Source organism: Leucoraja erinacea, chromosome 3 (assembly GCF_028641065.1).
Source record: "Leucoraja erinacea ecotype New England chromosome 3, Leri_hhj_1, whole genome shotgun sequence".
Taxonomy (NCBI): Eukaryota; Metazoa; Chordata; class Chondrichthyes; order Rajiformes; family Rajidae; genus Leucoraja; species Leucoraja erinaceus.
This window is the reverse complement of record NC_073379.1, coordinates 73,653,180-73,671,702: the sequence shown is the minus strand read 5'-3', so window position 1 is coordinate 73,671,702 and position 18,523 is coordinate 73,653,180. Positions and strand designations below refer to the sequence as shown.

At 40.0% G+C, this 18,523-nt stretch overlaps 1 protein-coding gene and 1 long non-coding RNA gene across 3 annotated transcripts in view; one reads left to right on the top strand and one right to left on the bottom strand.

The window, feature by feature from the left end:
• The window catches only part of LOC129695732 (uncharacterized), a 23,615-nt gene extending 5,092 nt beyond the window's left edge, over positions 1–18,523 (top strand). The window contains exon 2 of the long non-coding RNA XR_008723219.1: positions 18,220–18,523. This is a non-coding gene — a long non-coding RNA (uncharacterized LOC129695732). The remainder of the gene's footprint in view (positions 1–18,219) is intronic.
• Positions 335–18,523, bottom strand: part of LOC129695726 (terminal uridylyltransferase 7-like) — a 97,086-nt gene continuing 78,897 nt past the window's right edge. Inside the window, exons 26-30 of one of the 2 annotated variants that reach the window (XM_055632931.1) lie at positions 15,555–15,670; positions 12,712–13,052; positions 6,807–6,886; positions 6,006–6,039; positions 335–2,430 (exon numbers count right to left, since the gene is read on the bottom strand). In XM_055632931.1, coding sequence (XP_055488906.1) covers positions 2,354–2,430; positions 6,006–6,039; positions 6,807–6,886; positions 12,712–13,052; positions 15,555–15,670 — 648 coding nt within the window. In that variant the 3' untranslated portion in view covers positions 335–2,353. The remainder of the gene's footprint in view (positions 2,431–6,005; positions 6,040–6,806; positions 6,887–12,711; positions 13,053–15,554; positions 15,671–18,523) is intronic. The other variant, XM_055632932.1, reaches the window with a different exon arrangement.

Genomic DNA, 18,523 nt, shown 5'->3' with positions numbered 1-18,523 from the left:
GATATACCAGGATTCCAGGGACTGAGTGAGGGAGAGATTAGGCAAGCTAGGAATGTATTCCTTAGACTGAGGAGTGATCTTTTAGAGGTGTATAACATAATGAGGGGCATAGATAGGGTGAATACACACACACTTCACCCAGGTTTGGGGAATCTAGAAATAGAGGGCATAGGTAAGAGGGGAAAGATTTAATAGAAATCAAAGTAGCTAATTTTTTTTGCACACGAAGGGTGGTCAATATGTGAAAGTCCTGTTTCCATGCTGTATAAAATCCAGTGTGTATTTGAAGTTTGTGGTGTGATGAATTAGGGATAAATGAACAGCAACGAGTAAAATTTTATTGTGCTAGTTTTTATTAATTTTACAATTACCATATTTGTATTTGGTTAAATTATTTATATTGTGTATCAAAAAAAATGTGCTAAAATTTGTGTATTCAACATCATACTCATGTGCTTTTGTAATAACTTTTGTATTTAGGAAATATAAAAACCTAAACAAATGAAACCAGTTTTAAAACGTGTAAACTTTTGTCAAGAAAGTTTGTCAAGAATATAAATTAATTATCCAACAACACATGTGAAGGAGAAAGATAAATATTTTTTTGGGGTGTGAACCCTTGCTGGTCTTGAGATACACAGGCTGTATGAATGAGATAGTTTAGCTATTATGAATAAGCAAATAATTATGTTTTTCCTGTGGGTGGGAGACAGGGTGAGGGACAGATAGAAGGACCACAGGATTATCTTGAAGAACAGGGCTCAGAACATTGATCTCAGAGAAATAATGTATCATGCTCTGCATTGATACCTAGTTATACTGATGTGTTCTGATGTAACCTTGTTATGGAATATCACATTATAAATATATTGTGTCAATGGGAAAATGGGATTAGGAGCTAGAATTTCAAACTTGCAATAACAAAAGTTATTTTTCCTTGCAGGATTTAAAAAGTTTTTAATAGCTATGCTTATATTTGTTACAGCAAGCTAAAAAATTGTTTAATGGAGTATCTTTGTAAAAGCTTCAATAGAAGCGATTGGTTGTCAGTTTCAATGGCCAGCTGCAGTGAAACTGACAGTTTTTAAGAGTCGGGATGTGGAGTCAATGGTGTCTGATCACTGCAGGGAATTTATATGGAAATACTTTTTTCCCCTTTAGTAGAGTATTTATTCTAGAAATAATTTGTTTGTGCATAAACTGTTCATTATAGTTTAAATAATCATGCTTATGACAAAAGTGAATCAAATTCAAGGTTACACCTCATCTTTTCTTTCAGAAATTCTGAGTTTAAATTTTTCTAAGAATTTTATTTTTTCTCACAAGACTTTACGCACAGCAGTTGAGATTTTGAATGTACATTTACCACATATGTACAAATACAAGGTACTTGTCCACATTTTCTTTATACAACCATCATTGTTTAAAACATCTCGGTAATTAAAGCAGCAAATCCTCAAAAACATATCTATTCAAAAGCAACAAATCACAAATATCACAATCAAACAGTTTCAAGCATTCAAGATTCCTTTTTTTCTGATATACTACTTCAGTGGATTACACAAAACATGTCACTGTGTAGCTTTCTTCAGACAATATTCCCCGCCCCTCTCCCCCCAATCCAACAACACAAAAATATCACTGATACAATAATTCAAATTGTTTATTTTTGGCTCTAATTTCAAGCTGAATAAATGGGAATCTATCAATTTGGTCCTGCTAAATGAGCAAGATTGTTTATTAACAATATCAATGAAGCACTTATTCTGTTTTGCAAATCCATTGCAATTAAAGAACGATTGAGTTGTGATATTTGTGTTTTTATAAATGTACCAAAATGACTTTTTGTATAAACTCTCCCTCCTTCCCCCTTACTTAGATATGCAAATATGGCACACCAAAAGAAAAACAAAATAAAATGTTGAAAATTTAATGTTTTCCATGGAATAAAATGCATATTTACCTGAACTATGCTATTACATTAATTGCGCCTAAATAATTTTACAGTTAAGGTGCCACCTTATCTATTTCATTTGAACAATGATTAGTAAAGTTGATTTACACAAGGCATTAGGTCAATCAAAAATTAAAATACACAAAATTTATGCTTAATATCACAACAAAGTATTTTAAACACGGAACACGTTCTAATTAAAATCATTTAAACTCAGTAAGATCAGGGACCCCTGTGAGACAACATTTCATGGAACATAAAATCATACTATTCTTTCAAGAACAAGCATAAAACATTTACTAGGCTGCCTTAACTGAGGGAGAATTGAGGAGGATTTGCACAAAGGTGACAGTTTATTATCAAACTGAAATACAATTAATCATTTTTTTCAGCATCCTTTCAGATTCCTTCTGATTGCATCTTTTTCTGTGGAGATCTTCCCTGAGTTGAATTTGCTGAGACTTTACTACCGACACCTGAAAATAAATTTACTTTTAATAGAAATATAACATACACAAAAATTGCAAGAAAACTTATCCTAAGGAAAATCTAGTAGTGGTGCTGAATGAAGAATGGGTACATTGTCACCAGAGTACAACCAATGTACATGGACAAGGTAGGTGTGGAAGGATGTAGGTTACAAACTTTTAAAATAAAAATTCTGAAATATAAATGTGGGCATTTCAGCCGAGTGAAAGAAAAGCACAACTCAAACTGCAGTTACAGCTGTCCAGTCAGGCTGGCAAACCAGAGCCAGAGTTACACTGTCAAAAATATACATCCAGGAATAATGGGCATTTTAAACAAAATACAATACCGTTTATTGTCATTTGAACCTAAAATGAAGTTCAAACGAAATTTGGTTTCTGCAGTCATACAACAAGAAAAGAACCAAGACACACACCAACACAATTTACACAAACATCCATCACAGTGAATCTCCTCCTCACTGGGATGGAAGGCAAAGTCTTGTCTCTCCCCTGCTCTCCATTATTCTCCTGATGTCAAAGCCCCCGGCGGGCGATGGCAAGTCCCACGGCCATTAAGCTATGCAAGGCCGCGCCCCGGGTCTTGGTGTTGGAGTCCCGCGGCAGTTAAAAGCCGCGCCGGGCAATGTAAGGCCCCGTTCGGGGTCACCCTCAACCCCGCAACTCGGGCGGGAGAAGTTGCCGTTGCGGGAGCTCCGAAAAACGGTCTCCCACCAGGGACCCGCGAGCTCCCGATGTTACCATCCATCGAGCTTGCAGCTGGAGCCTCCGAAGCTCCAGAGTTGGGCCACAGCAGCGCTCCACGCTCCGTGGTCGGCCAGCCCCCAGGTCGTTCCAGTTGGAGGCCGCTCCACGGTGCTAGGCCCAAACGACAATGGAGACCCGACAGGGAAAAGGTCGGGTCTCTGGTGCAGGGAAGAGATTTAAAAGTTTCCCCCCCCCACCCATACACAGTTGAAAACAATTTAAAAAACCACTACAAACTACACTCAACGGGACCAAAAAAAGACAGGCGGACTGCAGAGACCGCTGCAACGTCGTCGCGCCACCCACTAAGCTCAGTAGTACGCTAATTCTGCTTTCTGATGTCAGGTGTTTTGCCATATTAATACTGTCAAAGGTCTCGTTATCAATTCTCTTAAAGTACATCATGTGAACATAACAATAACTTACGTAACATAGCATCTTTAATGTACACACAAAAAAAACATACAAGGTGAAGTGAAACAGAAAATCCTGGAAACACAAAAGGTCAGGCAATATCTATAGAAAGAGTACAAAGTTAACATTTCAGGTTTAAGACTTTTTAAATATCAGAGTTGGGAAAGGGAAAAAAATAAATGCAGAGAAATCTGACATGACCATTAACTGAAAAGAGACCGCGCGGCCTATGTATTTAACATAGTGAAGCCGCGGTCTCAATAAAAAAGCGTCCGATTCGCGAACGCGGAGCCGCGGATCTTCTCCGCAGGCGGGGGAGGGAGGGGGGGGGGGTGTACATAGTGCCGTCCGTAGCAGCCGCTTCCAGGAAAACGGAGGAATATATCTATCTGGAATATATATAGGTATAATAATATATTATATTACTATACCTATATTACTATCTGGAATATATATAGGTATAATAATATATATTATTATACCTATATTACTATCTGGAATATATATATATTACTATCTGGAATAGATAATAGTTATATTATTATTATATATATATTATATTATTATACCTATATTACTATCTGGAATATATATAGGTATAATGATATATAGTTTCAATGGACTGCAATACGGAAATATGCTGCCCATCATGTAATATGGGCATTGGCCACTAGATGGCGCTTACTTTTTCCGCTCTCATTTTCTAATTAGTTTAATTAATTAATGTGCAGCTTTCAGCAACGACGAGTTATGACTTCCCTCTCAATTATATTTCATCTAAATCTGTGGAGAATTTCATGTAGTTTGGTGACTTGGGTCACGAAAACTGATTTCTAGACACATTTTTGATGCTCGGCCCACAGCCTAATCCTCCAACCTCATCTATTGCATCCGCTGCTCTAGATGTCAGCTGATCTACATTGGTGAGACCAAACGTAGGGCGATCGTTTCGTCGAACACCTCAGCTCGGTCCACATTAACCGACCTGATCTCCCGGTGGCTCAGCACTTCAACTCCCCCTCCCATTCCGAATCAGACCTCTCTGTCCAGGGCCTCCTCCATGGCCAGAGTGAGCACCACCAGTAATTGGAGGAACAGCACCTCATATTCCGCTTGGGCAGTCTGCACCCTAGTGGCATAAACATTGAATTCACCAATTTCCGGTAGCCCTTGCTGTCTCCTCCCCTTCTCAGCTCTCCCTCAGCCCTCGGGCTCCTCCTCTTCCTTTTTCCTATCTTCTCCCCATTTTCAGGTAAGAGTCAACCACTTGAGTGGATTTCTGACCAGACATGGTGGTTGACTTTTAAATTCTCTCTGATATGCCCTTGCAAGCCACACGATTGAAGGGTCCATGATGGATGGTTTTGGACGTGCCGTCCATATCCTGAGAAGAATTTAGTGGGAATAGTGTCTTGGGAATAGGAGATAGAATTCATGTATGAGACATACATGCAACCTAGGAAATGAAAGAAGCTGCAGGCTTACATCCATGGTGGAGAACATCTTGTGAGAAGACCTGGTTCGTTGAGTAATAGGAAGGCTAGAGTACTGTCAGATTCAAGAGGTTTATTTCCCACTGTCTTGTACTTTTCTTATTTGCACTTTCTCTGTAACTAACATTATAAAGCTGTACTCTTGTATATTCTGCACTTGTATTTTTCTCTTATTGCATACAGTATACTAGGTGTGGTCTGATCAACATGCCGTACACAAGGCATCACTATTGTATTAAGTTAACTTAATATACCTATTGCATCTACATATTCACCTTTCACAAATCTGGAACTAGGATACCCAAATCTTTCTGCATATCAGAGTTCTACAATATCTAACTGTTTAGATAAAGTGCTTTATTATTTTTCCTTCCATAATAGACAATTTCACGTTTTCTTACATTATACTTTTTGGACAACATATTGAAATTATAGAAGCATGAATTGCTAAAGAAACCCTACAAACAGCTTACAATGGCCCGTTTCCTTTATCATCGTTACTTTTTTGCATATATTTCATTCATTGTTCTTTATCTCTCCACATCACCGTCTACATCTCTCGTTTCCCATATCCCTAACCAGGCTGAAGAAGGGTCTCGACCCTAAACGGTACCCATTCCTTCTCTCCAGAGATGTTGCCTGTCCTGCTGAGTTACTTCAGCTTTTTGTATCTATCTTTGCTAAAGAAAATGTTTGTCAATGAAGAACAGCCACCAATGAATTACACACCCCCAACCAATGATCATCGTGGAGCATTGGGCAATTTTGGAACAGAAGATGGCAACGCTCATTATATTGGGTACCATACTATGTATTTAACAATGCAGAGCATGTCAAATTTTTAAGTTCGATACAATGCTATTACATATTTTGTTGCACTTTATTTATTAACAAAAAAAATGTCCTAACCTGATTGGGAATTTCCCCGCTGTCTTTTCTTCTTCTGCAATGAGGTTACAAAAACACAAGTTAATGGACAGTCATGTTTACTTTCTAAGCTTCATCACTCAAAGGACAATTATTGTCACATACACCAATTGGTGCAGTGAAATTTGAGTACTATGCAGCACACAAATAAGATAAACACAACACAGATTTAACATAAAACATAAAAAACATCCCACCACAGTGGAATCACCGTTTCCCACTTGGAGGGAAGTTCAGTCCTCTTCCTCAGTTCACCCATGGTCGAGGCCTATTTGAAGCCTCAGCAGTCGCCGCGCACGGCTGGAAAGTCAGCGCCGCCAGCGGCTGGAAGCTTCGCAGACCACAGCTCCACGGTGTCAAAGTCGGCAGTCCCAGCACTCTGGAGCTCCAACACGGCGACCCCGGTGAGGCATCGCTCGCTCCGCGGTGCAATTCAGTGCTGCGCCGCCGCTGCTGAAGCTGAGGCTCTGGCCGGTGTCCGGCAGGAAAAGCCACGCCAATCCAGGTGGAGGGCCGCGAGGAGGGGGGGCGAAGATGCGGCTCAGAGAATAGTCGCATCCTCGACCAGGAAGTGACTAAGAAAACAGTTTCCCCCTCCCCCCACATAAAAAAGACTAAAAAGACCTACAAAACAAACTTTAAAACGGATTAAAAAATAACAAAAAACAATAACACAATCACACTCCTTAAGTTGGTATTTTGAACACAAAATTATTTGGTGTTAAAAGACAACTTCATTTTTCTGTAGTTAATCCATTACCCAGCATTTGTTCTGTCCCTTACCACATTTCCTTTGGTGTTCTCATTCCCAATGTTGAATGTTGAGGAGGATGCCCATGCAGCAATTTCAGCACTTTTTTCTCCTACAGCAAAGCAGAACAAACAATTCATCAGTCAAATACAATGACAATAGTTCTTGGAAACGGCATCATTAAAAGCAAGTCATGAATGGAACTTTCCCCCATTAATTAATAACCACGAGACCAAAGAGAAATTACTCTAAATAAGTTGTAAAACTGTTTCAAATAAGCCGAGTGGCAATGCTGCCAATACCATTGAGGCAGCGTCATTTGCTCCAGAAATACAGTGACCCACCTTGAAGCGAATTACCACAGTGCTATAAATAGCCACATGCATCGGCAGTAGAAACACCAGTGACAAGTTTTCTAACATTCGGTTAACTTAGTAGCTAAGCCTTCCATTATGAATAACTTATGTAGATTCATCACCATTAATTAGATAGAAAAAGTTGAGGTGTAATCTATAAATTTAGAAATGAATATCACAGTGTAGTTCATCTATGAGAATGCAGGATGACTTGGACAGGTTGGGGGAGTGGGCAGATGCATGGCAGATGAAGTTTAATGCGGATAAATGTGAGGTTGTCCACTTTGGTAGCAAAAACAGGAAGGCAGATTACTATCTAAATGGCGTCAAGTTGGGGAAAGGGGAAGTACAACGGGATCTGGGGTCCTTGTACATCAGTCTATGAAAATGCGCATGCAGGTACAGCAGGCAGTGAAGAAAGCGAATGGCATGTTGGCCTTGATAACAAGAGGAATCGAATATAGGAGCAAAGATGTCCTTCTGTAGTTGTACAGAGCCCTAGTGAGACCACACCTGGAATATTGTGTGCAGTTTTCATCCCCTAATTTGAGGAATGACATTCTTGCTATTGAGAGAGTGCAGCGTAGGGTTACAAGGATAATTCCCGGGATGGCGGGACTGTCATATGCTGAGAGAATGGAGCAGCTGGGCTTCTACACTCTGGAGTTTAGAAGGATGAGAGGGTATCACATTGAAACATATAAGATTGTTAAGGGTTTGGACACACTAGAGGCAGGAAACATGTTCCCGGTTAGGGGAGTCCAGAACCAGGGGCCACAGTTTAAGAATAAGGAGTAAGCCATTTAGAACAGAGACGATGAAACAGAGTGGCGAGTCTGTGGAATTCTCTGCCTCAGAGGGCGGTGGAGGCAGGTTCTCTGGATGCTTTCAAGAGAGAGCTAGACAGGGCTCTTAAAAATAGCGGAGTCAGGGGATATGGGGAGAAGGCAGGAACGAGGTACTGATTGGGGATGATCAGCCATGATCACATTGAATGGCGGTACTGACTCGAAGGGCTGTATGGCCTACTCCTGCACCTATTGTCTATTGACTTATACTGCATTCTTACCAAATCGCATTGATGCAGCAGTCTTGTGGTTATCTTGCTGAACTAGCAATCAGTGGAATCACTAATAATGAGATATTCATTCAAATTTCTCATGACTGCCAGGGAATCTGTATTGTTAATTAAATAAATATGGAATTAAATCACTACAGCATCAGTGAAAGTGACCCTGAAACTACCAGGTTATTGCAAAATTAAGGAATTTGATTCATCAATACTCTTTGAGAAAATAAATCTGACATATATATAGCATTCAGCCATTTTTGCTTATTATCCTTTCCATGCAGCAGCCCTAATGTCTTCCAAAAGTTAAACTAGGCAGGACTTACAAAGTAAATGGTAGGGCTCCAAAGAGTATTGTTTTATAGGGATACTTAGGGTTGCAGGCACAGTGCCCTCCATAATGTTTGGGATAAAGACCCATCATTTATTTATTTGCCTCTATACTCCACAATTTGAGATTTGTAATAGAAAAAAAATCAGAAGTAGTTAAAGTGCACATTGTCAGAATTTATTAAAGGCCATGTTTATATATTTTGGTTTCACCATGTGGAAATTACTGCTGTCTTTATACATAGTCCCCCCCCATTTCAGGGCACCATAATGTTTGGGACACATGGCTTCACATGCGTTTGCAATTGCTCAGATGTGTTTATTTGCTTCCTTAATACGGGTATAAGAGAGCTCTCAGCACCTAGTCTTTCCTCCAGTCTTTCTATCACCTTTGGAAACTTTTATTGCTGTTTATCAACACGAGGACCAAAGTTGTGTCAATGAAAGTCAAATAAGCCATTTTGAGATTGAGAAACAAGAATAAAACTGTCAGAGACATCAGCCAAACCTTAGGCTTACCAAAATCAACTGTTTGGAACATCATTGAGAAGAAAGAGAGCATTGGTGAGCTTACTAATCACAAAGGGACTGACAGGCCAAGGAAGACCTCCACAGCTGATGACAGGAGAATTCTCTCTATAATAAAGACCCCCCCCCCCCCCCCCCCCCCCACCCCAACACCTGTCCGACAGATCAGAAACACTCTTCAGGAGTCAGGTATGGATTTGTCAATGACTACTGTCCACAGAAGATTTCATAAACAGAAATACAGAGGCTACACTGCAAGATGCAAACCACTGGTTAGCCGCAAAATAGGATGGCCAGGTTACAGTTTACCAAGAAGTACTTAAAAGAGCAACCACAGTTCTGGAAAAATGTTTTTATTAACATATCAGAGTGATGGCAAGAGCAAAGTATGGAGGAGAGGAGGAACTGCCCAAGATCCAAACCATACCACCTCATCTGTGAAATGGCCTGGGCATGTCTGGCTGCTGAAGGTACTGGCTCACTTATCTTAATTGATGATAGAACTGCTGATGGTGATAGCATAATGAATTCCGAAGTGTATACAAGAGATACAAGATACATTTAGAAACATCCTATCTGCTCAAGTTCAAACAAATGCCTCAAAACTCATTGGCCGGCGGTTCATTCAACAGCAAGACAATGATCCCAAACATACTGCTAAAGCAACAAAGGAGTTTTTCAAAGCTAAAAAATGGTAATTTCTTGAGATGCCAAGTCAATCACCTGATCTGAGCATGCCTTTTATATGTTGAAGAGAAAACTGAAGGGGACTCGCCCCCAAAACAAACATTCTTTTAGATTCAGATTCAGAAAACTTTGTCTGTCGTAACAGAAAATCTTCTTTGACGTGGCTCAACATACAGACAGGACAATGTACTGATAAGCAGTCATACAACACAGATTTCTGCGAGCACACACAGTGTGTATCGATCTTAAAAGCAAATATAAAAATTAAAAACTGTAAAAATAGACAAGATAAAAATTGTGGATACGTGTAAAGTGACAATGCGTCAGGGTTAATTTGTCCATTGTTCATTTTTTATTTAAGCTGTTTATGGCAATGGGTATGAATGAGTTTTTGTGGATGTTTTTCTTGGATAGGGGGACTTTATATTGGCGGCCTGATGGCAGAAGTTGGAAAGACTTGTGCAGGGGGTGGGTGGGATCCTGTGTAATGAGATTGGCTTTCCTTTTAACTGCCTGGGTGTGTACTGATAATTGATTTTGAGTTTTGCCAGTTATTTTGCTTGCCTGATTGATGATCCGGGAAAGCTTTGATTTGTCTTTGACAGAGGTGAGGGTGAACCAGGATGTGATGTTAAAGGTGAGGACAGATTCTATAAGTGATTTATAGACAGCTGTTAAAATGTCCTGTCCGACATCAAAGCTCCTGAGTTTCCTCAGCAGGAACAGGCGTTGCTGTGCCTTCTTGTACACAGAGTCTGTGTGCTGGGAGAAGGACAGGCGGGTGTCAATCTCTGTGCCCAGGTATCTAAAGGCCTCTACCTGCTCAACTGTCTGCCCATTCAGCCTCAGAGGTTCAAAGAGAGGTTGGGGGGAAGATGTTTGCCTCCCCCCACAACACAGCTCCTTGGTCTTGGAGATGTTAAGCTCCAGAGAGCTCTCTTTGATACACAGCATCAGGGTGTTGACCTGTTGATAGTAGGCAGCCAGAGAAGTGTGATCCTTGATGTGGGCCACCAGGGCCATATCGTCTGCATACTTAAAAAGGGAAATGTCACCGTTATTGTTTGTTATGTTGTTTGTGTAGATGGAAAATACAATCGGTGATAAGACACAACCCTGGGGGATACCAGTGTTTAAAATCATGTTCTTGGATTTAAAACCATTTACCACCACATGCTGAGGCAGGTCCTGCAGAAAGTCTTTTATCCACAGGATAAGTGATGGGTTGACTCATAAGCTAAAGGTAGACAAAAAATGGTGGAGAAACTCAGCGGGTGAGGCAGCATCTATGGAGAGAAGGAATTGGCGACATTTCGGGTTGAGACCCTTCTTCAGACTTAAACTAAAGATGGCTGCAATGCAGGCCGGGCAGAGCATCACCAGAGAAGACATCCAGCAACTGGTGATGTCAATGAATCGCAGACTTCAAACAGTCATTGCATGCAAAGGATAAGCAACAAAATACTAAACATAACTACTTTCATTTACATGACATTGCTGTATCCCAAACTTTATGGTGCCCTGAAATGGGGGGGACTATGTATAAACACTGCTGTAATTTCTACATGGTGAAACCAAAATGTATAAAAATTGCCCTTTTTTAAATCTGACTATGCACACTTTAACCATATGTGATTTTTTTCTATTACAAATCTCAAATTGTGGAGTACAGAGGCAAATAAATAAAGGATGGCTCTTTGCCCCAAACATTATGGAGGGCACTGTATATAGTTCCCTGAATGTGGCGACAAAGGTAGACAGAGTGGTATAAAAAGCATTTTGTACACTTTCCTTCATCGGTCACTGCACTGAAAACAGGTGTTGGGATGTTATGTTGCAACTGTACAAGTCGTCGGTGAGACCACATTTGGAGGTATTGTAGGTAGTTCTAGTCACCCAGTTATAGGAACGATGACATTAAGCGGGAAACAGTGCAGAAAAGATTCACACAGTTGTTACCAGGATCGGAGGCCTTGAGTTAGGAGAGGCTGGATAGGTTGTGGCTTTTCCCCTGGAATTTAAGTTGTTGAGGGGTTATCACGTATCCATACACTAAATGGCTTGTTTGTAATCATGTATTGTCTTTCCGCTGACTGGTTAGCAAGCAACAAAAACTTTTCACTATACCTCAGTACACGTAACAATAGACTGAACTGAACCATGAGGGAATGACTATTGTCTTTTTCCCAGTGCAGGAGAGTCTAAAACTAGACGGGCAGATTTGTGGTGAAAGGGGGAAGATTTAAAAGGGACCAGAGGATCAATATTTTCATACTGAGGGTAGTGAGTGTATGGAATGAGCTGCCAGAGAAAGCTTTAGCGTTGAGTACAAATACAATGTTTCGAAGGCATTTGTACAGGTACATAGATAGAAAACATTAGAGCGTATGGGCCAAGCGCAGACAATTGGTATCAGCTCAGATCGATATCTTGGTTGGCATGGATAACCTGGGTCAAAGGGCATGTTTCTGTGTTATAGAACTCTATAACTCATCTCCTGACTCCTGAAAATAGTTCCACAGTCCCAATGCTATAAACCAGGAATGTAATTGAAAACTAGCCTGAAGGAAAACAGCTCCAACAATATCCATCGAACTTGACACCAACCATCAGCCCCTATTAATTATTTATTTCCACCGTTAATGCATGGCTGATGTGTACAAGATGAACTTTACTAATGGCTTCTTCCACACCATCTCACAAACCAGTGTACCCCCCACCAAGGACAAGAGCAACAGGAGGAACTGAGTTCCCTTCTTAAATCATATATCATTCAGGCGAGTAAATAACCATGACTTTGTACTAACTCATCTAACAGATGAGTTAGTACCAAGAGAAAGTACCGTTAGTGTGTTAACATGCTGGTCAATTAGCCCTTATTACACAACCGCAATGCAAAGAAAGCTATTTGAATTAATCAATATCAAATAATAACAGCTAAAAATCAACCTTAATATCACACTGCACCTTTGTATCGAGGACATTCTTTTTTGATGTGGCCTTCCTTCCCGCAGATAAAGCAACGTTTATCTCTCTCGTCTTGCTTCTTCCTTTGTTCTGGATACTGCCTGGGAGTTCTGTCCCTGAGCATTTCATTTGCTGCTCTATCGTCCTTTGACTTCCTCGGTGTTCGAACCTCTGGATATGACTCTCCTTCTAGTACTGGAGCATCTTTTAAACCTTGCCGTTGTGGCTTCGGCACTTCTTTTTTTGAAGAATCTATCTCAATAATCCTTCTTCCCTTTTCCATGCATTTTTCATATTGAGTTTGAAAATCATCGATATTATGCCGCTGCCTTGCTTTGTTGCTAATATTAAAAAACATAAGGAAACAATTATTTTTGGCAATTGAATCCTTTCAAATGCAAGCATGATATTTTTACAGAATCGGTGGTAAGCCAGTCTTTTATCTTCGAGCAATGCAAAGATTAACAACTACTAACAGAAACCAGATTATAAGGTTCTAGCAAGAAGCAAAACAGTTCCTACTGATGAAAAGACACAAAATGTCTGGCGAAGGGTCTCAACCCGAAACGTCACCCATTCCTTCTCTCCAGAGATGCTGCTGTCCCGCTGAGTTACTCCAGATTTTTGTGTCTGTTATTGGTTTAAACCAGCATCTACAGTTCCTTCCTACACATTCCTACTGATGAAAAGGTCAGTAACCAGAGAATAACACATTTAGCTAACAGCAAATGAATGAGCTAAGAGAAAATATTAGTTTCCCCCTAAAACAAATATTTGAAATGATGGTGGATGCACACAGAGAAAACATTTTCAAATGAATACTCAAAAGAAGAAACTTGCAGAGCTGCAGTACAAAAAATTGGAAATGGTTGATTGATGATCCCTTCAAAAATTTTCATTCAAATTTTATTTTACTCACTTCTCTACTCTTTCATTAATAATGCTGTACCTTCATTTAACTTCCTCCAATACAACAAGGAAAAGTCTACTGTATTCAGAAAAGATCCAAGCTATTTATCCTTCCTCATAAGTATCTTCTATAAATACATAAGGACATTTAGATAGCTTCTCTTCCATGACTTCCTATCTTGTATCTTTAGATCCTGTTGGTAATATGGCTGACTTTATCTACAGAGCACTTTAAATATGGTCTCTTCAAGATTCAACAAATACAACCTTTCCATATTTCAATTCTATCCTTCTAGTGCTGTTGTTATGGCATTATTTGTCTGCGCAAGAGATTTCTGTGATTCGTGTACTCGAGCCCCCAGATTCTCGTGGTCTTACACTATTTTAGATTCAGATTTTCTCTTGCACTGAGTGCAAAATCACTGGTTGGGCTGCAGCTTAAATAAGGCTCAGTTTTGTATCCGATTTTTAAAGGATGTCACAGATATGGAATATATCTAAACAATATCTGGGTGGTAGAGCTAATAGAGTTGCAGCTCTAGCATCCTGGGTTCAATACCGACCACCGATGTTATGCGTGTGGAGTTTGCACTTTCTCTCTGTGATTGCAAGGAGTTCCTCCCATGGACTAAAGACGTGCAGGTCAATAGGTTAACTGGCCACTTTAAATTGTCCCTGGCATGTAGGCGAACGGGAGTATATAGAGGATGTTGATAAAGAACAATTTAAGCCCCCTCAAAACAATAGAGGGCATGAATCTTGTTCTTGTCCACATGTGGGGAATGAATTTAAAAAAAAGTTTAAATCAGTTTCTCTTTGTTGTTGTTGATGGGAATGTGAGATAAAGTAAAATTAGTGGATTCATGTAAATAGTTTCTTGATAGTCGGCAGAGTCGGTACTGGGGATTATTGAGGATGCTTGGAACAGGACTTTTAGTCGTGAATAGAGACAGGGAATCAGAACGGTCAGTTAACATAGGAAATGGGTGAATAGTTTTTTTATGTTTCCTGTACTAGAAGTTGAGGCCTGGATTAATCCAGCAAACACAAATTCAAGTTTGACATGGTAGATTTGAATTCAGTTCAAAAGATATTCTGGAAAGAATAAGCAGGCATCAGTAAAAAATGAACAAGACATTTTTGGATTAAAAAAAAACTTTTGGGATTTGAGTGAAAAAAACATGATATATCTGCAACATTCAATGCTCACTTCCAATTCATCAATAATGTATTTAACTCTTAATTGTCCAGAACAGAGGCCTAACAAATTATTCCATTCATTACAACACAACTTGTTCAAGTAAATGTTTAAGAAGGAACTGCAGATGATGGAAAATCGAAGGTAGACAAAAGTGCTGGAGAAACTCAGCGGGTGAGGCAGCATCTATGGAGTGATGGAAATAGGCAACGTTTCGGGCCAAAACCCTTCTTCAGACTGATTAAAGTAAATAACCATTTACCTACTCAGAACAATCAGAGGTCATGAAACTTGTACTTGTCCACATGTGGGGAATGATATTTTTTAAATTAGTTTCGATCGGTTTCTCTTTGCTGTTGCTAACTGAAATGTTTGCAAATAATCACCATAAAAAGTGAAGAGAAACATTAAATATCTTTAAACAGAAAAATTTGTTATATATATTAATTCTTCTAGAAAATAGTTACAGAAGCTCGATATGTTGACAAGCATTATATATTTTCCCTAAAATGAAAAAATATATATATTTCAGTGGACAGGACCAACTTCAGAAGCATGATAGTCCAAAGCGTCATTTTTCTGACAAATCATTGATTTGTATAGACTGCCACTCATTCTAACATATATTTTAAAAATAGTTAATAAAACACGAATTGGGATTCTGAAAAAAAACTCCACTGCAAATTGGCACATTTATCAACTCCACGGAAAGCAACACAAATTGTTTATCTCTTACCCTCTCCGCATTGGACAATCTTTCATAAAATGTCCGATTTTACCACAAATTCTACAGCATCTGTCATTTGGAGCTCCCTTGCCCTCAGTCAGAATTTCTGGATCAAAGAAATACTCCTTCAATTAAAAGAAAATAAGTGAGTTATACATACTGACAATCACATCATCTGCAAAACTGGCAGTATTTTTAAGAAATAGTATTTTTGATGAAAAAGAAAATGAAACTCCTTATAAATTGAACTGAACTGAAAATGTCAAATACTTTCCTGAATATCAGATAGGCTCTTCGTTGTTAAAAAAAAAATAATTCCCAATTTTTTATAATGCTAAGATCTGTCGAAAACTTAAACAGACCTCTAATATTTGAGAACACTTCTAACTCTTTACCAGGAAAGGATACAATAGACAATAGATGCAGGAGTAGGCCATTCGGCCCTTCGAGCGAGCACCGTCATTCAATGTGATCATGGCTGATTATCCCCAATCAGTAACCCCCCGTTCCTGCCTTCTCCCCATATCCCCTGACTCTGCTATCTTTAAGAGTCCTATCTAGCTCTCTCATGAACAAATCCAGAGAACCGGCCCCCACCACCCTCTGAGGAAGAGAATTCCACAGACTCACAACTCTCCGTGAGGAAAAAGTGTTTCCTCGTCTCAGTTCTAAATGGCTTACCCATTATTCTTAAACTGGTTCTGGACTCCCCCAACATCGGGAACATGTTTCCTGCCTCTAGCGTGTCCAAACCCTTAATTATCTTATATGTTTCAATAAGATACCCTCTCATCCTTCTAAACTCATAGATAGAAAATAGGTGCAGGAGTAGGCCATTCGGCCCTTCGAGTCTGCACCGCCATTCAATATGATCATGGCTGATCATCCAACTCAGTATCCCGTACCTGCCTTCCCTCCATACTCTTCAGAGTATACAAGCCCAGCCGCTCCATTCTCTCAGCATATGACAGTCCCGCCATCCCGGGAATTAACCTTATAAACCTATGCTGCACGCCCTCAATAGCAAGAATGTCCTTCCTCAAATTAGGGGACGAAAACTGCACACAATACTCCAGGTGTGCTCTAACTAGGGCCCTATACAACTGCAGAAGGACCTCTTTGCTCCTATACTCAACTACTCTTGTTATAAAGACAAACGTGCCATTCACTTTCTTCACTGCCTACTGTACCTGCATGCTTACTTTCATTGGCTGATGAACAAGGACCCCCCCCAGATCCCGTTGTATTTCCCCTTTTCCCAACTTGACACCATTTAGATAGTAATCTGCCTTCCTGTTTTTGCTACCAAAGTGGATAACCTCACATTTATCCACATTAAACTGCATCTGCCATGCATCTGCCCACTCACCCAACCTGTCCAGGTCACCCTGCATTCTCATAGCAACCTCCTCACAGTTCACACTGCCACCCAGCTTTCTATCATCTGCAAATTTGCTAATGTTATTTTGAATCCATTCATCTAAATCATTGATGTATATTGTAAATAGCTGTGGTCCCAGCACCGAGCCTTGCGGTACCCCACTAGTCACTACCTACTCTGTTTCCTGTCTGCCAACCAATTTTCTATCCATGTCAGCACTCTACTCCCAATGCCATGTGCCCTCATTTTGCCCACTAATCTCCTATGTGGGACCTTATCTAATGCTTTCTGAAAGTCCAGGTACACGACATCCACTGGCTCTCCCTTGTCCATTGTTCTAGTTACATCCTCAAAAAATTACAGAAGATTGGTCAAGCATGATTTCCCCTTCGTAAATCCATGCTGACTCGGACAGATCCTGTTACTGCTTTCCAAATGTGCCGCTATTTCATCTTTTATAATTGACTCCAGCATCTTCCCCACCACCGACATCAGGCTAACTGGCCTATAATTCCGTTTTCTCTCTCCAGCCTTTCTTAAAAAGTGGGATAACATTAGCTACCCTCCAATCCACAGGAACTGATCCTGAATCTATAGAATATTGGAAAATTATCACAGATGTGTCCATGATTTCTAGAACCACTTCCTTAATTAGTCTGGGATGCAGACATCAGGCCCTGGGGATTTATCAGCCTTCAATCTACCAAGCACCATTTCCTGCCTAATATGGATTTCCTTCAGTTCCTCCGTCACCCCAGATTCTCTGTCTACTAGTGTATCAGGAAGATTGTTTGTGTCCTTCTTAGTGAAGACAGATCCTTTGGATCTTAGGTCGATCTCCTCCATACTTTGCTCTTGCCATCACTTGCAATCATAAGTTAATCTCCGTCCCATCTGTCCACAAGACCTTTTTCCAGAACTCTGGTTGCTCTTTTAAGTACTTCTTGGAAAACTGTAACCTGGCCATCCTATTTTTGCGGCTAACCAGTGATTTACATCTTGCAGTGTAGCTTCTGTATTTCTTTTCATGAAGTCTTCTGCGGACAATGGTCATTGACAAATCCACACCCGACTCCTGAAGAGTGTTTCTGATCTGTCGGGCAGGTGTTTGGGGATTTTCCTTTATTATAGAGAGAATTCTTCTGTCATCAGCTATGTAGGTCTTCCTTGGCCTGTCAGTCCCTTTGCAAGTAGTAAGCTCACCAGTGCTCTCTTTCTTCTTAATGATGTTCCAATGGTTGATTTTGGGAAACCTAAGGTTTGGCTGATGTCAGTTTTATTCTTGTTTTTCAGACTCATAATGGCTTCTTTGACTTTCATGGGCACAACTTTGGTCCTCATGTTGATAAACAGCAATAAAAGTTTCCAAATGTGATGGAAAGACTGGAGGAACGACTAGGTGCTGAGAGCTCTCTTATTCCTGAATTAAGGAGGCAATTAAACACACCTGAGCAATTGCAAACGCCAAGGAAGCCCTGTGTCCCAAACATTGTGGTCCACTGAAACGGGGTGACTATGTAAAAACACAGCTGTAATTTCTAAATGGCAAAACCAAAATGTATTAAAATGGCCTTTGATTAAATCTGACAATGTGCAC